Genomic DNA, 18613 nt, shown 5'->3' on the forward strand with positions numbered 1-18613 from the left:
AATCCTAGACAGGCCCGCTGGTCATTGTTTTTCTCCCGTTTTGACTTTGTTGTCTCGTATTTACCAGGTTCAAAAAATGTGAAGGCCGATGCTCTTTCCAGGAGCTTTGTGCCTGATGCTCCTGGAGTCGCTGAACCTGTTGGTATTCTTAAGGATGGTATTATCTTGTCAGCTATTTCTCCAGATCTGCGACGTGTGTTGCAGAGATTTCAGGCTGATAGGCCTGATTCTTGTCCACCTGACAGACTGTTTGTGCCTGATAAGTGGACCAGCAGAGTCATTTCCGAGGTTCATTCCTCGGTGTTGGCAGGTCACCCAGGAATTTTTGGCACCAGAGATCTGGTGGCCAGATCCTTTTGGTGGCCTTCCTTGTCTAGGGATGTGCGGTCATTTGTACAGTCCTGTGGGACTTGTGCTCGAGCTAAGCCTTGCTGTTCTCGTGCCAGCGGGTTGCTCTTGCCCTTGCCTGTCCCTAAGAGACCTTGGACACATATCTCCATGGATTTCATTTCTGATCTTCCGGTGTCTCAAGGCATGTCTGTTATCTGGGTGATATGTGATCGCTTCTCCAAGATGGTCCATTTGGTTCCTTTGCCTACGCTGCCTTCCTCTTCCGATCTGGTTCCTGTGTTTTTACAGAACGTGGTTCGTTTGCACGGCATCCCTGAGAATATTGTGTCAGACAGAGGATCCCAGTTCGTTTCCAGATTCTGGCGATCCTTTTGTAGTAGGATGGGCATTGACTTGTCGTTTTCGTCTGCTTTCCATCCTCAGACTAATGGACAGACGGAGCGAACTAATCAGACTTTGGAGGCTTATTTGAGGTGTTTTGTCTCTGCTGATCAGGACGATTGGGTGACCTTCTTGCCGTTGGCTGAGTTTGCCCTTAATAATCGGGCTAGTTCCGCCACCTTGGTTTCGCCATTTTTCTGCAACTCTGGTTTCCACCCTCGTTTTTCTTCGGGTCATGTGGAACCTTCTGACTGCCCTGGGGTGGATTCTGTGGTGGATAGGTTGCAGCGGATCTGGAATCTTGTGGTGGACAACTTGAAGTTGTCACAGGAGAGGGCTCAGCGCTTTGCCAACCGCCGCCGCGGTGTGGGTCCCCGACTACGTGTTGGGGATTTGGTGTGGCTTTCTTCCCGCTTTGTTCCTATGAAGGTTTCCTCTCCCAAATTTAAACCTCGTTTTATTGGTCCTTACAAGATATTGGAAATCCTTAATCCTGTATCCTTTCGCCTGGATCTTCCTGTGTCGTTTGCTATCCACAACGTGTTTCATAGGTCCTTGTTGCGGCGGTACGTTGTGCCTGTGGTTCCTTCTGCTGAGCCTCCTGCTCCGGTGTTGGTTGAGGGCGAGTTGGAGTACGTGGTGGAGAAGATCTTGGATTCTCGTCTCTCCAGGCGGAGGCTTCAGTACCTGGTCAAGTGGAAGGGCTATGGTCAGGAAGATAATTCCTGGGTGGTCGCCTCTGATGTTCATGCGGCCGATTTAGTTCGTGCCTTTCACGCCGCTCGTCCTGATCGCCCTGGTGGTCGTGGTGAGGGTTCGGTGACCCCTCACTAAGGGGGGGGTACTGTTGTGATTTTGCTTTTTGCTCCCTCTAGTGGTCATTAGTGATTTGACTCTGGAGCTTCTGTCTTTTCCTATATCCTCACCTGGGCCGTTAGTTCAGGGGCGTTGCTATATAAGCTCCCTGGACCTTCAGTTCAATGCCTGGCATCGTTGAAATCAGAGCTAATCTGTTGTGCTCTTGTCCTATGATCCTGGTTCCTGTATTTCAAGCTAAGTCTGCTTCCTTGCTTTTTGCTTTTGTTTTGTTTGGTATTTTTGTCCAGCTTGTTCCTATCTGTATCCTGACCTTTGCTGGAAGCTCTAGGGGGCTGGTGTTCTCCCCCCGGACCGTTTGACGGTTCGGGGGTTCTTGAATCTCCAGCGTGGATTTTTATAGGGTTTTTGTTGACCAGATAAGTTATCTTGCTATATTCTGCTATTAGTAAGCTGGCCTCTCTTTGCTGAACCTGGTTCATTTCTGTGTTTGTCATTTCCTCTTACCTCACCGTTATTATTTGTGGGGGGCTTGTATCTTGCTTTGGGGTCCCTTTCTCTGGAGGCAAGAGAGGTCTTTGTTTTCTTCTCCTAGGGGTAGTTAGATTCTCCGGCTGGCGCAAGTCATCTAGCGATCACCGTAGGCATGATCCCCGGCTACTTCTAGTGTTGGCGTTAGGAGTAGCTATTTGGTCAACCCAGTTACCACAGCCCTATGAGCTGGATTTTTGAATCTCGCAGACTTACACGTTCCTCTGAGACCCTGTCCACTGGGGTCATAACAGGTGAGGTTTGGGATGAGGTGGGATGGGAGCGGGTCAAGTGCACAGGTGGTGAGATGCGATCTTGAGAGTAGAGTGGCGAGTTGATCTTCTGTAATGGTGGAGTAGTTGGTTTTGGAGGTGGAGGGTAGGGAAGTTGGGAGGAAGGGCTCTGGGGCTTGTTGACCAAAACTGTCTCTGATGTTATCAATCTTCTGCTTGAAGAATGAGGCAAAGTCTTCAGCAGAGATAAGTGAGGAGGGAGGAGGTGCTGGGGGACGGAGGAGAGAATTGAAGGTGTTGAATAACTGTTTAGGGTTGTGAGACAGGGAGGATATGAGAGATGAGAAGTAGGTTTGTTTAGCTGTGGCGAGTGCAGTCTTGAAAGTAGTGAGGGACTGTTTGAATGCGATTAAGTGGTCGTTGGAGTGGGATCTTTTCCATCTGCGCTCAGCAGCCCTGGAAGCTCGCCTCAGTTCTTTGGTCAGGCTGGTGTGCCAGGGCTGTCTGTTGATTTTGCAAGCTTTGGTATGTGTAAGTGGGGCAGCAGATTCCAAAGCTACAGCTATTGTGGTGTTATATAGAGCGGCAGCGTCATCCGCATTGTGTATGGAACTTATGTCTGTGAGAGGGAGGAGGGATTCAGAGAATGAATGTAGGTCAAGATGTTTAAGATTTCTGCGAGGGTGTGAAAGTTGTGGGGTGGGGACTCTAGACATGGAGTGGAGAGAGATGAGAATGTGAGAAGGTTGTGGTCAGAGAGAGGAAGAGGTGAGTTAGAGAGGTTAGATAGGGAGCAGAGGCGGGTGAAGATGAGGTCCAGTGTGTGACCATCTTTGTAAGTGGCTGCAGAAGACCATTGAGTGAGGCCGAAGGAGGAAGAGAGAGATAGAAGTTTAGTGGCAGCTGAGAGGGAAGTGTCAATAGGGATGTTGAAATCGCCCATGATGATAGTGGGGATGTCTGCAGAAAGGAAATGAAGTAGCCAGGTGGTGAAGTGGTCAAAGAAGATGGTGGCTGGCCCTGGGGGGCGGTAAATGACAGCCAGTTGGAGGTTGGAGGGGGAGTAGATGCGCACAGAGTGCACCTCAAAGGAAGGGAGGGTAACAGAGGGTGGCAGTGGGATTGGGGTGAAGGAGCAGTTATCTGACAGGAGAAAACCAACTCCTCCACCATGCTTGCTGCTGGGGCGGGGTGTGTGAGAAAGGTGGAAGCCACCGTAAGAGAGTGCAGCAGGAGAGGCTGTGTCAGAAGGGGTGAGCCAGGTTTCGGTGATGGCGAGGAAGGAAAGTTTGGTAGTAACAAAAAGGTCATGGATGTAGGAAAGCTTGTTACAGACAGAGCGAGCATTCCATAGAGCTCCTGTTAGTGGGACTGGGGAAGCGGGGGCTGGGCGAATGGGTATAAGGTTAGAGAGGTTACGGAAGTTTGTGATGGAGCGTGGATGGGAGGTAGAAATGACTGTGGGAATGTGGTGAGGAGGACCAGGATTTGGAGAGATATCACCAGCAGTGAGAAGGAGCAGAGATAGTGTTAGCAGGTGGGAGCAGGAGAGAGCGTGAGGGGGCTGCCTGTGCTTTGAGACAGAGGATTGTATGTTAAGGAACAGTTCTGAGGAGGAGGTGAGATGGATGGGGAGGAGTGAAGAGGAGATGAACAGTTCCTTACTTGGTGTGGGGATTGGGGGAGGTAGCAGAAAGTGAAAGATTATAGGGGTAAAAGTGACAACAAACAGAAACATTGTTTGCAGTGACAGGCCAGTTACCTTCAGTTCTCTTCAGGTTCAATTCAGGTTTTAATTCTAATGTAATCCACACTTTTAGAACACACTTCTAGAAATCACACTGCAGACTGAAGTCTAGCAGACTTGTGCTATGCAATATATGGAAAACTAAGTGCGTTCAGGTGTGGAGCAGAGAGGAGTGGTCTCTGCTCATCTTGGTCAGAGAATTAAGGGTGGACCAGATGCATACAATCAAGTCTAAGTAAACAATGTCATAAATAACACAGGGCAAGCAGAATTCCCTTTTGTACATATATACCCACCCACAGACAACTGATTGCACTGAGTTTATTAATGGTTGGTTCTGTGTTTTATTTTAATGTGTGTAGTGGTGTTACCTGTCATTGTAATCCTTCTTCTGATGATAAGGAATCTGCTGAAAACTCTTCCTGTTCATTAGAACATGAAGTTGGAGTCTAGCCCCAGTGGCCAATTCAAAAATTGTAGGATTACTCATTTATTCTTGATACTTTAATGCATATCACAAGATGAAAAAAAACATTTCCAATTCTTTTTTAAAATAAAGCAAAGCAAGAAGTAATTTCTTCATGATACATTCCCTTTTATGATGAAAATGCACATGCAGGAACGGTAGGCTGAAGAATACTCATTTATATAATAGCTATTCCTCTGGATTTCACCATACACATGCATAAGGAGTGAGCTGTCAGACAACTCTGTTGACAGCTTACCTCTCATGGGAACAAAGGATTAAGCAAAATTATTTTTTTATTTGATATTGGCAAAACAAGCAGCAGGAAAAGTAGTTGATAGGGTACACCCAAACTGTAAAATATTAGTCCAATGTGTATGACCCCTTGGAGAGAGGTGTCCCACTAATATGACATAAGTGTAAGAATTGTATAACCAGTTACAGAAAACCACTGTCCCCAGTCACAGATTGTTTGAAGTAACAAGCAATCTATGCTTTACACACACTTCCCGCTTGGAGTCTGTTATTACCTGTAATGCCGATGTCACATCGGCAGCACTACAGCCAATCATTAAGGTCAGCGATTCTGACCAGCTTATGCTGTATTCTCTGGCAGAGCTTCTGAGCTCTCTGATTTGCTGCAGTTCTGCCAACAAGATGTTAGTCCTGCAGATAATAATAGACACCAGGTCAATTGTGAACGTTCAGCCTTGGACCTGGGGACTGTGAGTAAAGTAAAGGTTTTAAGCAGAAAATTGCATATAGATTAAGCTATACTCAGCTCACTATTCGATACAAAAAGAAGCCATAAGATTCCAAGCAACAAAGCCCCTGAAGACAACTTTCTCTGGTCGAGGTGTGGTGCAGCGAGTGTAGAGAAAACACTGGACTGGCTTCTGGGTACTAATGGAAGAAAAAGTCCAAGGATTGGACTCCAGCACCAAAAAAGAAAAACATGAAACCCCAACTTTTACTGTGGATTTAAAAAACAAACAAACATAGATTCTTACACTCTTCCTTATAACTCTATTGATAGCTATGATCAGCCTAGGGTGACTTGGGAGTTAACTCTAAAGGTACCTTCACACTCAGTGACGCTGTGGCGATATAGACAACGAGCCGACCTAAACTAGATCGCTGGAGCGTCGCTGTTTAGGTCGCTATAGAGACGTCAAACACAGCAACTCCAGAACGATGCAGGAGCGATCCAGTGACGTCACTTCTCGTTCTCGCTGGTTGTTTTAGCTCCATGTCAAACAGCCAGAGTGTACCGACTGGCTAGAGGGAGACGCTGCGACGCCCCCTATGCTCGTTGCTGGCGTCATTGCTTTTGATGTCAAACATGACGATACACGCCGACCTGGCGACAAAATAAAGTTCTGGACTTCTAGCTCCGACCAGCGATGGCACAGCGGGATCCAGATCGCTGCTGCATGTCAAACACAGCGAGATCGCTATCCAGGACGCTGCAACGTCACGGATTGTTGTCGTTCTCATTGCAAAGTTGCTGAGTGTGACGGTACCTTAAGAGCTGCAGCTCCTAGGCAGGATAGCAAGTGTTAAATGTTTGCTGATGAGCTAATCTTGTTAATCCCACTATCTGTGGGAGAATCAGTAATGTATTTGCTCCTTCTATATAACCTGGCTTTACTATGCAGGTAATGCCAGCTATAATTAGTCTATTCTGGTCTGTAGAGGTGGACACCTCCTTTATAACTGGTGGTTATTCAAACGTTTTTACAAGCAGTGTTTGGTGAAGCCTTTCCTTTTTCCCTTGGTGTCTTTATGTTACTTTGTCGCCTCACAGGCTTAACACTTTTGTAAGTTAGTGTTTTTCCCTGTGAAAGTGCTGAGTGACTGTGAGTCTGTTTTGTCCTGTCTTATTTATGTTCTCCTCATTCACTTAACAGACTAGTGCTACTCATGAACATAGTGTGGATGGAGACCCAGGCATCCCCACTATCAGTGGTAATCCTGAGGGCCCCTAGACTTAGGAACACTGTAGAAGCCCATTATCCCACAGTCACCTTGTGACAAAGTGTAAGAAATTAAAAAAAATATGATCCATAAGCTTACATATTTGAGGTTAGCAACCTTTATTTGAAGCTATTCTTAACTATGAATAAGGTTTGCTAACCCAAAATGTTTAAACTTATAGATCCTAATCTTTTTTATTCTTTTTTCCTACACTATGATTTTTTAAACAAATCCATAGTAAAAGATATGTTTTAATTTTTTTCCTTTTTAGTGCTGAAGTCAATTCCTTGGACTTTTTCATCCAAAGCACAGTTTTTGTTTTGTGTTTAAACAAATTATACCTAGGAACAGGTCTTCTGATAGTGTAAAAACACCTTTTGATGGTCATAACACATATCCTTATACAATAAAACATTAATAATTCAGGATATTCTCAAGAAACGAGCCACCACATTTGCATTTTACATGAGCGTTTAAACAGTTTGTTGTATCCAGAAGGATTACACCCAAAGAGATTGAGACACTATTCCAACTGTTCTAGCTTCTTCTATCATTGACTCACTACTAAACGTCCTCTGCCGCCCTCCCTCATTTGTATTTTAAATACATCTAGACAAAATTTTAATAATTTCAACAATTCTAGAAAGGAAATAGATGAAAAGTGTTGTTTATTAAAAAAAACAACAACTGCAATTGCTTAATGGCCTATATAACTTGATCTGGACAGATAATCTCCTTTACATTAAGATCTTTAGTTTTTGAGAGCAAAGCTCCTCATAATTTCACGATACATCTTACTTGGCTCCACGATTATTAAAAGCATCTGGTTTCTAATATCAATGCATGCAAGCTTTAAAACAATCAAAATTGAATAATCTAATATTTCTATGGCTTTAGGAGAAAACAGAAGAAAACCATAATCGTGAGATTACTTAAGGTTAAGTAGGGTCAACTATGGTCTACATGAGTTAATCCCCATTTCAGCATAAAAGCACTTTGGGAAATCTACTGCAGCTTCTGTATATATATACAACATATTATTTATTACACATTTTTGTTCTAACAAGGAAAGAAATATAATGCTTAAAGAAATCCTGACCTTTCAAATGTAATTTTAATGGAGCGTTCAGGTTCTGCTTCAATCACCCATTCACAATTCAGAGAGTCTTTATAGTAGCCAGGCCACCCGGGAGAAAGTATGACTCCACTGGGAGCTGAAAAATGTCCACCACATGGAGCTGAAAATGAAATAGAGAAAATGAATATTAGATTAGATTTTCTGTATGTAATGCAATCTTCTTACCTAAGAACACATGGAATAAAACAGAAAGCAATTTTATTTCTAGATCCAAGATTGCCTAATAATTTCACAATACATCTTTATTGTGGCCAGAACTCTGTTTTTCTTTTTCAGAAAATACATTTAAAATACTTATGATACCTAGAGTAATTTTCATACAACTTTGATATGTCTTAGTGACATGTCCTACCTTTTAAATGCCAAGGCTCTGGGTGATAAAACTTCTTTTGATCGTTGAAACAAAGAAGTCAAGTGATGTACCCCTTTCTTTGATTTGGCTAGATTACAACAAATCAGCATAAAGTGAGTTTGAAATGGTATAAAATATAACTTTCATTTCTTAAAATTAAAAAAAATCAGAGATACCAAAAGTATTATATAGATATGTTAAAGTACATGTCCTGACCAACCAGACATGTATGTGAAAAAGATCAAACCACAGTGATGGCCGCAATGGAACAACAGACAACATCATTTAATATAGCAGACAATGAATAGAACACTTACAACTGACAATGGTCATACAACCTTGGATTATTTGTTGGAAAAAATTGACTATTTGGTTGTAACCTACTCCTGTCCTGTATTGTGTCTTTCCAGTGGCAAAAGGTGAAAAATAGAAAATAGAAAATTGTTGTAATAATCTCATCAGCCAGTCATATACAGAAGAACGGGGGTCCTCGCTCATCACTCAATATCGTAAGAATTTATCTGTACCGCAGGACCCATCCTGCGATACAGACAAATTGTTAGGGCTAGCGGAATGCACCGAGTATAGATAGGTAGCTACAAGGTGCGTTCGCAGCCCGGGGTCCACCGTGCAGAGATATCTGCTGCAAAGTAACGGCGGATAACCTCTGAGGTCACATGTGGGTTAAACTTCACCCCATGTGAACTGGAAGCGATCTCTGTTGACTCACAGAGTCGCGCTGTACACAAAACTATTACCCTAACTAAGGGTTTTGCTTGCTCTGGGACTCTTCTGTGCTAACCGCACACATGAAGGAACCAGATGTTAAGCCAAGGCTAATTGCCCCCACTGACGCTAGCTGCCTGCCTGAGTGTACAGTCCCAAAGCTACAGCCTCACACCACATATGTATAGAGTGGTATAGTATCCACTGGCGTAAGCCAAACACATTTGATACTTGCGCATGGCCATGCGGCCATTCAAACCTTTTATAGTTACAGCTCTACAGGACCTTCCTGGTAGACAAATAGGAGTGGCAACAGGGCCAGAGCGTGTGACCCCCGACCTCCAAAGAGAGAACCTCCCGTGGGCATGCTCAGTGCGTCAAAAGCAGGACTTAGTCCCAGAAAAGCCTGCTCGCCGCTGACCAGTGCTGGCTACAAGGGCAGAGCCTGGAAAGGCAACAGTAACCATTCGCACAGTATCAGGCTGAGCCAGACGCTGGGACCGACGTCTCCGCTGAGCAGGTTCCACTGCGGCTGGAGGAGAATGGTAGACCGCAGCAGACATGGTTCAAGATTTCCCCTGTGCAGCAGCAGGAACGCGACACCTAACACAAATTCTTATGATATTGAGTGATGAGCAGCATCCCTCCCCTGGGGACTGAGGTCAATGGGACCCCTGTGAGACAACACTGGTCCCATTGACCTCAAGACTCCTGTTCTGTCTAAGGCAGTTCACAGCTGACCTTTCTACAGATCTGACCCTAAAAAATCCCCAACGAGACTGAGACTATACCAGAGTTATGTGTGCTATTTCCACCACTGTAAGGCTGGTATCTTAGCCCTTGTTTTGTGTGTAATGTGCTTTGCATTTCCTGATGACCCTGAATGATAGAAATGCATCAGGATGCACGTGTGGCTCTTTTCGGGTGACTTCAATCTAGGGTGAACTGTGGATTGCCCTTATCAGGGCAGGAGTCTTAGGGTCAATAGAGCCAGTATAGTCTTACAGGGCTTAATATAGTCCCCATCCCCCATCCTGCCATACTGACAAGTTCTTGAGACATTGACTGATGGATGAGGACCCCCATTCGTCTGTATATGACAGACTGGTGAGATTGTGCCAATTAATTTCTTTTTTTCTCTTTTTGTCATTGGCTTCACATAATACAGGAGCAGGTTTCAACCAGATAGATAATGTTTTCAATAACGAACCATCTAAGGTTAGATGACCATTGTCAGTTGTATGTGTTCTATGTATTGTCTGCTATATTAAGTGATGTTGTCTGTTGGTCCTTTGCTGCCACGACTGTGGTTTGATATTTTTTGCATACATGTCCGGTCAGTCTGGATATGTATTTTAGCATTTATATCTAGTATTTGAGGTATCTCTGATTTTTTTAATATTATCAAATAAAATATATATTTTATACCTTTTTACACTGGATTTATGCTGATTTGTTGTAATTTATTGAGTGAGTTCATCTGGATTTACTTGTTGCATTGGTTATGGTGTATTTCCATCTCTGTGTTTTGCTTGTTGTATTTTGCTGAAATTCTCATAAAAGTCTATGAGTCCATCCTTATCTAATCCCACCTACATGAGATGAGCTGGAGAGATTTGAATGGGAACACAATTTTGTCTGAATGTTTCTGCTCCTTCATTTCAGCAATTAGTATGAACCATAACACCCTGACCACTAACAATCAAAACTTCTGACATATTACTATAAAATATCAAAAGTTAAAAAAAAATGCAATTATTCTTTAAATAATAACATTCCACTAGTGGTGATTTGGAGCCACCTATACAAGATCTACATTTTCACATCCTTTGAGCTTTCTATAGTGGTTGCGTAATAGGGGTAACACATACAAGGAGAGTATGGTAAATCATAGTTTTCTTTAAAGAAGAAGTCTCAGGAATTTGTTGCGTCTAATCCCTCCTGTTCATATATTTGATTGAATACAAGTGTATTAAAGCATTTACCGATAGCAGTTTTCCCCAGTTAATTTCTGGTCCAGGTAACATGAGAAAAAGACTAGCAGACTCACACAAGTGAATTGTAGTTGCTTTTTTAATGTAAGTCAATAGAGCCTCATTTTGGTTCTCAATAACTTCAATCAAAAAATAATTCTAGCCCCACACAGTGTGAGTTCACAAATCTGAACACCTGTCAGATGAGCCAGAATAGGTGTGGAGCAATGCAGGCAACTGTAGAAGATGGCAATTGGTAAGCATTTTTATACACTTGCACTACATCACATAAATAATTAGGCGGATTTAGGGAAAAAAATAACTGTAACTTCTTTTCTTAGGTCAGTGAATATAGGTACGTGTTGGGTTTGGTAACATTCTAGAAGATTAAGACATTATCCTGTTCTCTGACCACAGCCTCCTTTCATTTTATATCAAGAACTGGTACCCAGTTATGTGCCATTAATTTCCAGCAGTTTATCAACAATCCGTAGCTTGGTCACATATTAATAAGACATTATAAAGTTCCCTGGATGAAGCAGCACTTGCTACATGCAGAAAGGCTTGACACAGATAATGACATCCCTGGCCCGACCTGCAAACATATTTTTTCCAGCATTGCCCCAGGTGTGTTGAGCATCAATGGGGAAAATCAATTTTAGCATAAGACTTCATCCATTATAAGTTCATGCTCAAAACTTGCAACTCTGTTCCCATCTGGTCGAACAAGCTTATTTAAGAACTCCCTCATAGTATCTCTAGCCAAAATTCCAAAGTGACTCTGAAACTTACCAGTCCTGCCTGAGCCCGAAAGTAAAGACCCCCTTCTTCAACCTCAGTGCTGACGATCTGGCCACAGTCATTTGCTCCAAAAAATCAACCTTATCCACAGGACATTTTTGCCCAATACCCTCATAACTTGTATCCCTATCCCTTCTGCACCCTAGGTTCACTTTCCACCTTTCAAACTGTCACAGAAGTAGAAGTTACCAGGCTTCTTGCTTCTTCTCATCCTTCAACCTGCACCAATGCACCAATTTCATCACATCTCTTTCAGCCCCTCTCCCTGACTGTAACTACCCACTTAGATAAAATATTCAGCCTCTGCCTTTCATCTGGAATCTTCCCGTCTTCATTCCGACACGTTGTCATTACCCCTTTGCTTAAAAAGAAAACATCTCTATACCTCTGATAACTAGACAGACCTGTCTCTAATTTCCCCTTCATCTATAAATGCATGGTCTGTAGTGTTGAGCATTCCGATACCGCAAGTATCGGGTATCGGCCGATACTTGCTGTATCGGAATTCCGATACCGAGTTCCGATATTTTTGTGATATCGGAAATCGGAATCGGAAGTTCCCAGTGTATGGTTCCCAGGGTCTGGAGGAGAGGAGACTCTCCTTCAGGCCCTGGGATCCATATTCATGTAAAAAATTAAGAATTAAAATAAAAAATATGGATATACTCACTCTCTGACGTGCCCTGGTAGTAACCGGCAGCCTCCTTTCCTAAGAATGAGGAGTTTAGGACCTGTGATGACGTCGCGGCTTGTGATTGGTCGCGTGAGCGGTCACATGAGCGGCACGCGACCAATCATAAGCCACAACATCAGCCGCGATGTCATCGAAGGTCCTAAACTCCTCATTCTTAGGAACAGAGGCTGCCGGTTAACAGCGGTAAGGTCCAGGGGCCGCCGGACGGGTGAGTATATCCATATTTATTATTTTAATTCTTTATTTTTTACATTAATATGGATCCCAGGGCCTGAAGGAGAGTTTCCTCTCCTTCAGACCTGTAATCGTCTAATTCGCTATCTCTCTTCCTAACCGTTTACAATTCAATTTTGTTCCTTACACTCTACTGATTAATATCTAGCCTCCTCATTTTTAAGGTTGCTTTGAAGCCTATCACCTCACTTCACTAACTTATCTCTTCCATGTTCTCACTTTCTAAATTTCCCTCAGAATCTTGTAACTCTTATTCATCTGCCAACACATCCTCCATGCACCCAATAGCACTTGGTAACTACACTTAGACCAACACTGTTAGGGCTAGCGGAATGCACCAAATAATTAGAGAAAAGGAATAAGGTGCGTTTGCAGCCCGGGATCCACCGTGCAGAGATGGAACCTGCTGCTAAGCAATGACGGACTATATGGCGGTACAATGAGGATACACACATGGGTTAGCTTCACCCTGTGTGAAAGAAGCAAACTCTGTTGCGTCACAGGGCCGCAGTACCGCATGCAACAAAAATAATAATTAAGTATCACGAAAGTGCATGCACTGGCGGATGCCACTGACCACCTGACATGGGTTTGGAAAGCACGGAGATAGCGCACGGGGCCGCACTGGCGGTCACAGTAATAGTTTGTGTACCAGTGCTGGTAACAAGTCAGGCACTAGATTACAATCATCCTCCTTACGCGAGCATTCAAATACAAGGGAGGGGATGATTAAAGAGCGACTTTCACTCACAACACACACACATAAATAAGTGTATACTAGCGCATGGCCGTGCAACCATGCAAACCTTTTATAGCTGCAGCAAGATCAGGACCTTCCTAGACGACCAATGAGTACTGCTACAGTAACTGAGCAACTTCAGGACCTTCCTAGAGGACCAATAGGAGCTACTGCAGTACCTGAGAATGTGACCCCAGACCTCCACTGAGAGGTCTTCCTTTGGGCATGCTCAGAAGGAGAAAAGCAGGACTTTGTCCCAGAGACGTCTGCTCGTCGCTGATCAGTACAGGCTGCAATGGCAAAGCCTGGAAAGGCAGTAGTAACCCTTTGCACAGAATCAGACTGAGCGAGATGCTGGGACCGATGTCTTTGCTGAGCAGGCTCCACTGTGGCTGATGCAGAATGAGAGACCACAGCAGACATGGTTCAAGATTCCCCCTGTGCAGCGGTGGGAGCTTGACTCCTAACATTATCCCCCCTCCTAGGGACCCCCTCCTTGGGCCTCGCCATGCTTAAAGGCTGCAATGAGCAGTGGAGCCTGAATGTGCTCTACAGGTTCCCAGGTTCTGTCCTCAGGGCCATGGCCCTTCCAGTCCACCAGATAGTATTTTTGCCATGTACTACCTTGCACCCCAAGATAGCATTCACCTCATACTCATCTGTGGACAAACCCGATGTCCCGGCAGATGACTCAGAAAACCTTGACATATAGACGGGTTTTAAGAGGGAAACGTGGAAGGTTTCGGTGATACCAAGGCATGGAGGAATAGCCAAACGGTAGACCACAGGGTTAACCTGTTCCAGAAACTTGAAAGGACCAATGTAGCAAGGCGCAAACTTAGTGGAGTCATCTCGCAGCCTGATGATACGGGCGGAGAGCCACACTAAGTCACCAGGAGCAAAGGTCGGAGCAGGGCGCCGGTGAGCACCGGCAGAAGCCCTCATTCTCTCCTTGGAAGCCCGAATGGCATCCTGTGTGCAGTCCTAAATATCACGTGCCTCCACTGCCCAGTCTGCCACCCTGGAATCAGTTTATGACATGGGCATGGGCACAGGGACATGTGGATGCTGGCCGCAATTAAGGAGAAAAGGAGTCTGCCCAGTGGAATCAGCTACAGCATAGTTCAGAGCAAAGTAGCAGGTAGCAAAGATGCCCAGTCATCCTGCCTAGCAGAAAGAAAATGTCGCAAATATGTCACCAGAGTCTGGTTGGCCCTCTCTACCAACCCATTCGCCTCGGGACGATATGCAGAGGAAAGATTTAGTTCTATGCTAAGTAAACGACAGAGCTCTCTCCTAAACTGAGACACGAACTGGGGACACCGGTCACTGACAATTTTATCAGGCATGCCATGAAAACGGAAAATATGTTTAATGAACAACGCCACCAAGGCCCGTGCAGAAGGTAACCGTGGAAGTGGCACCAAGTGCACCATCTTAGAGAAACGATCGGTGACAACCCAGATAACGGTGCAGTTACAAGATTTGAGTAAGCCCACCACGAAGTCCATCCCGACCATCTCCCAGGGCCTGTCGGCCACCAGCAGGGGGTAAAGTTGCCCAGCAGGCCATTGCCAGGGAGACCAATTCTTGGCACAGGACACACACGCCCGAATATAATAGCCTGGCGAGAGTTCAGCCGATAGGCCATCTGTAAGTACACCAAGTTCCTGTGGTCTGTGAAGGGAAAGCAAGCTACCTCCAAGAGGTGTCTCCACTCTGAGAAAGCCAACTTCATGGCTAGCAACTCCCTGTCCCTGATGGAATAATTCCTCTCCGCTGGTGAAAAGGTCTTGGAGAAGAAGAAGCAAGGATATTTTTGACCTTGAGCATCCTTTTGGAAGAGAACTGCTCCAGCATTCACCTCCATAATAAATGGCTTATCCACATCGGCGTGATGTAGGATGGGAGCGCTAGTGAAGTGTGCCTTAATCGAGAGAAAGGCCTTGGAGACGTCCTCTGACCACAACTTGGGATTTGCTCCTTTATTGGTGAGAGCTACCAAGGGAGCTACCAAAGTTGAGAAGTGTGGGATGAACTGGCGATAGTAATTAATGAACCCCATAAAGTGCTGCACCACTTTAAGAGAATGGGATTCTTGCCAGTCCATCACAGCCTGTAGCTTGGAAGGATCCATAGCCAAACCCTGGGCAGAGATGATATAGCCAAGGAAAGGCAAGGACTCCTGCTCAAACACACACTTCTCCAACATGGCGTAGAGGGAGTTTGCCCGTAAGAGGTCAAAAACTTTGCAAACATCTCTCCGATGGGGGTCAAAATCTGGAGAGTAGATGACGTTATCATCCAGATTGACTATGACCGAGGTGATGAGCATCTCTTGGATGATGTTGTTCATAAAGTCTTGGAAAATGGCTAGGGCATTACAGAGACTGAAGGGCATCACCAGATATTCATAGTGCCCATCCCTGGTGTTAAAAGCCATTTTCCATTCGTCCCCCTCACGGATGCGAATCAGGTTGTAAGCACCACGCAGATCTAACTTAGTAAATACCCTTGCTCCCCGTAGCCTATCAAAAAGCTCAGATATCAGGGGTAGTGGGTATTAATTCTTAACGGTGATGGCGTTAAGACCTCTGTAGTCTATGCATGGACGTAGTTCTCCATTATTCTTCTGCACGAAGAAGAACCCAGCCCCTGTAGGTGACACTGACTTCCTAATGAATCCTCTTGCCAGATTCTCTTGAATGTACTGAGACATTACCTCCATCTCTTGGAGAGATAACGGATAGACTCGACCCCGGGGAGGCCCTGCACCAGACAAGAGGTCAATAGGACAGTCATAGGGGTGGTGAGGCGAAAGGGTCTCCGCAGCTCTTTTGGAGAACATGTCCGCATAGGACAAATAGTGCTTGGGTAGAGAGCAAAGATCTGCGGGTACCTCTGTAGAAGCGACCTGAATGCATTCCCTCTGACATCTACTCTCACATGATTTACTCCATCCCAAAATTTTCCCCGAGGACCACTCTATATGAGGAAGCCATGGTATCCCCAACAGGACCTCATCAATTCCCTCAGGAATGACTAATACGGAGATAATCTCCTGATGTGATGGAGACATAGAAAGAGTGAATGTAATGGTCTGATGTGTAATCTGTGAGGGTAGTGTTGACCCATTTACCACTCGAACGGTCACAGGTTTGGCGAGCATCACCAGGGGTATTGCATGACACTGGGCGTAATCAGATGACATGAAATTGCCTTCCGCCCCAGAGTCCAGGCAAAGCTCTACCATAAGAGTGGATGGGCCTATGGTAATTGTCCCCTTGAAGGACAATTTAGAGGAAAATGTCTCCGTGTCTAGTGTACCTCCTCCAACTACCACTAGACGCCGACGTTCCCCAGACCGCTGAAAATGCTCGGAGGCAAGATGTTTGACTGCCGGCAAAGATGACAGACCATAAGTGCACGAGCGGACCGGGACTTAGATCCCGCACGCAGTGCCTCTATGGCCTCATCTGACTCAGATGCCTGGACTGGAGATTCCTGAGGTTTGGCGAAGGTGGGAGCAAGCCAAAACCTCTGCCTACACTGGGCTCGCTTTAACCTTCGCTTGTGAAAACGACGGTCGATGCAGGTTGACATAGCTATTAGCTCCTCCAATGTGGTGGGAATCTCCCTAGTGGCCAAAGCGTCCTTCACATGGTCAGCCAGCCCTCTCCAAAATACCAGGATAAGGGCTTTTTTCGACCATTCCAGCTCAGACGCTAATGTCTAGAAGTAGACGGCAAAATGGCTGAACATGGACGAACCCTGAGTCAATGCCAGCAGTTGGAGCGCCGTATCATGGGTGACTTGGGGTCCTAAAATGACCTGTTTCAGAGTACTCAAAAACTGAGGAGCACTCTGCACCACATGATCATCGCGCTCACACAGCGGTGTAGCCCACTCCAATGCCCTGTCCAACAGCAGAGAAATTATGAATCCCACCTTTGCCCACTCTGTAGGAAAGCATGCAGCCAGGAGCTCGAGGTGTATACCGCCTTGGCTCACGAAACCCCTACAGGATTTACTGTCACCAGAGTATTTCTCTGTCAGTGGGAGGTGAGATAAGGTCGGAAGAGAGATGGCAGTGGGAAAAGCTGCCACAGTCACGCTAGAAGCATGAACAGCTATTGCGGTAACATCCACCCCTGAGGTTGCACGCTCGAGAGCCGCCAATCTGCCCTCCAGCAGCTGGATGTACCCCTGCAATCGCTGTTCGTCTGTCATTACTTAGCCAGACCCTGGCACAAGTATAATGTTAGGGCTAGCGGAACCACCAAATAATTAGAGAAAAGGAATAAGGTGCATTCAATGCCCAGGGTCCACCGTGCAGATATGGAACCTGCTGCTAAGCAATGATGGACTATATGGAGGTGCAGTGAGGATACACACATGGATTAGCTTCACCCTGTGTGAAAGAAGTGAACCCTGTTGCGTCACAGGGCTGCATTACTGCACGTAACAGAAATAATAATTAAGTAGCACCAGAGTGCATGCGGTGCCGCACTGGTGGACGCCACTAACCACCCAGACTTGGGTTTGGAAAGCGCAGTGATAGCGCACGGTGCCGCAGTAATAGATGCTGTTTGTGTACCAGTGTTGGTAACAAGTCGGGCACTAGATAACAATCATCCTCCTTACGCGAGCATTCAAACACAAGGGAGGGGATGATTAAAGAGCGACTTTCACTCTCAACACACACGTAAACAAGTGTATACTAGCGCATGGCCGTGCGGTCATGCAAACGTTTTATAGCTGCAGCAAGTTCAGGACCTTCCAAGAGGACCAATAAGAATTGCTACAGTAAGTGAGCAACTTCAGGACCTTCCTAGAGGACCAATAGGAGCTACTGCACTATCTGAGAATGTGACCCCAGACCTCCACTGAGAGGTCTTCCTTTGGGCATGCTCAGAAGGAGAAAAAGCAGGACTTAGACCCAGAGGCGTCTGCTAGCCGCTGATCAGTACAGGCTACAATGGCAGAGCCTGGAAAGGCAGTAGTAACCCTTTGCACAGAATCAGACTGAGTGAGATGCTGGGACCAATGTCACCAATGAGCAGGCTCCACTATGGCTGATGCGGAATGAGAGACCACAGCAGACATGGTTCGAGATTCCCCCTGTGCAACGGCGGGAACTCGACTCCTAACAGACACTAGCTGAAAATCGCCTAATGCAGCTCATTTTAAAACCCCTATTTATTGTAATGATGGCTGGACCATACATGACAAGCACTTTTTACCTATTGTACCCCCCTTCCGTTTTCCTTACAGATTGTAAATAGTGTTGAGCGATACCTTCCGATACTTGAAAGTATCGGTATCGGATAGTATCGGCCGATACCCGAAAAATATCGGATATCGCCGATACCCGATACCAATACAAGTCAATGAGACTCAAGTATCGGAAGGAATCCTGGATGGTTCCCAGGGTCTGAAGGAGAGGAAACTCTC

At 45.4% G+C, this 18613-nt stretch overlaps 1 protein-coding gene across 7 annotated transcripts in view; it reads right to left on the reverse strand.

Annotated features, from left to right (window-relative positions):
* The window catches only part of CSMD3 (CUB and Sushi multiple domains 3), a 1888113-nt gene that overhangs the window by 769788 nt on the left and 1099712 nt on the right, over positions 1-18613 (reverse strand). For all 7 annotated transcript variants that reach the window (XM_077271102.1, XM_077271099.1, XM_077271098.1 and 4 more), the window contains one exon: positions 7602-7740. In XM_077271102.1, the coding sequence (XP_077127217.1) occupies positions 7602-7740 (139 nt within the window). The remainder of the gene's footprint in view (positions 1-7601; positions 7741-18613) is intronic.

The sequence above is a fragment of the Ranitomeya variabilis genome, chromosome 6 (assembly GCF_051348905.1).
Source record: "Ranitomeya variabilis isolate aRanVar5 chromosome 6, aRanVar5.hap1, whole genome shotgun sequence".
Taxonomy (NCBI): Eukaryota; Metazoa; Chordata; class Amphibia; order Anura; family Dendrobatidae; genus Ranitomeya; species Ranitomeya variabilis.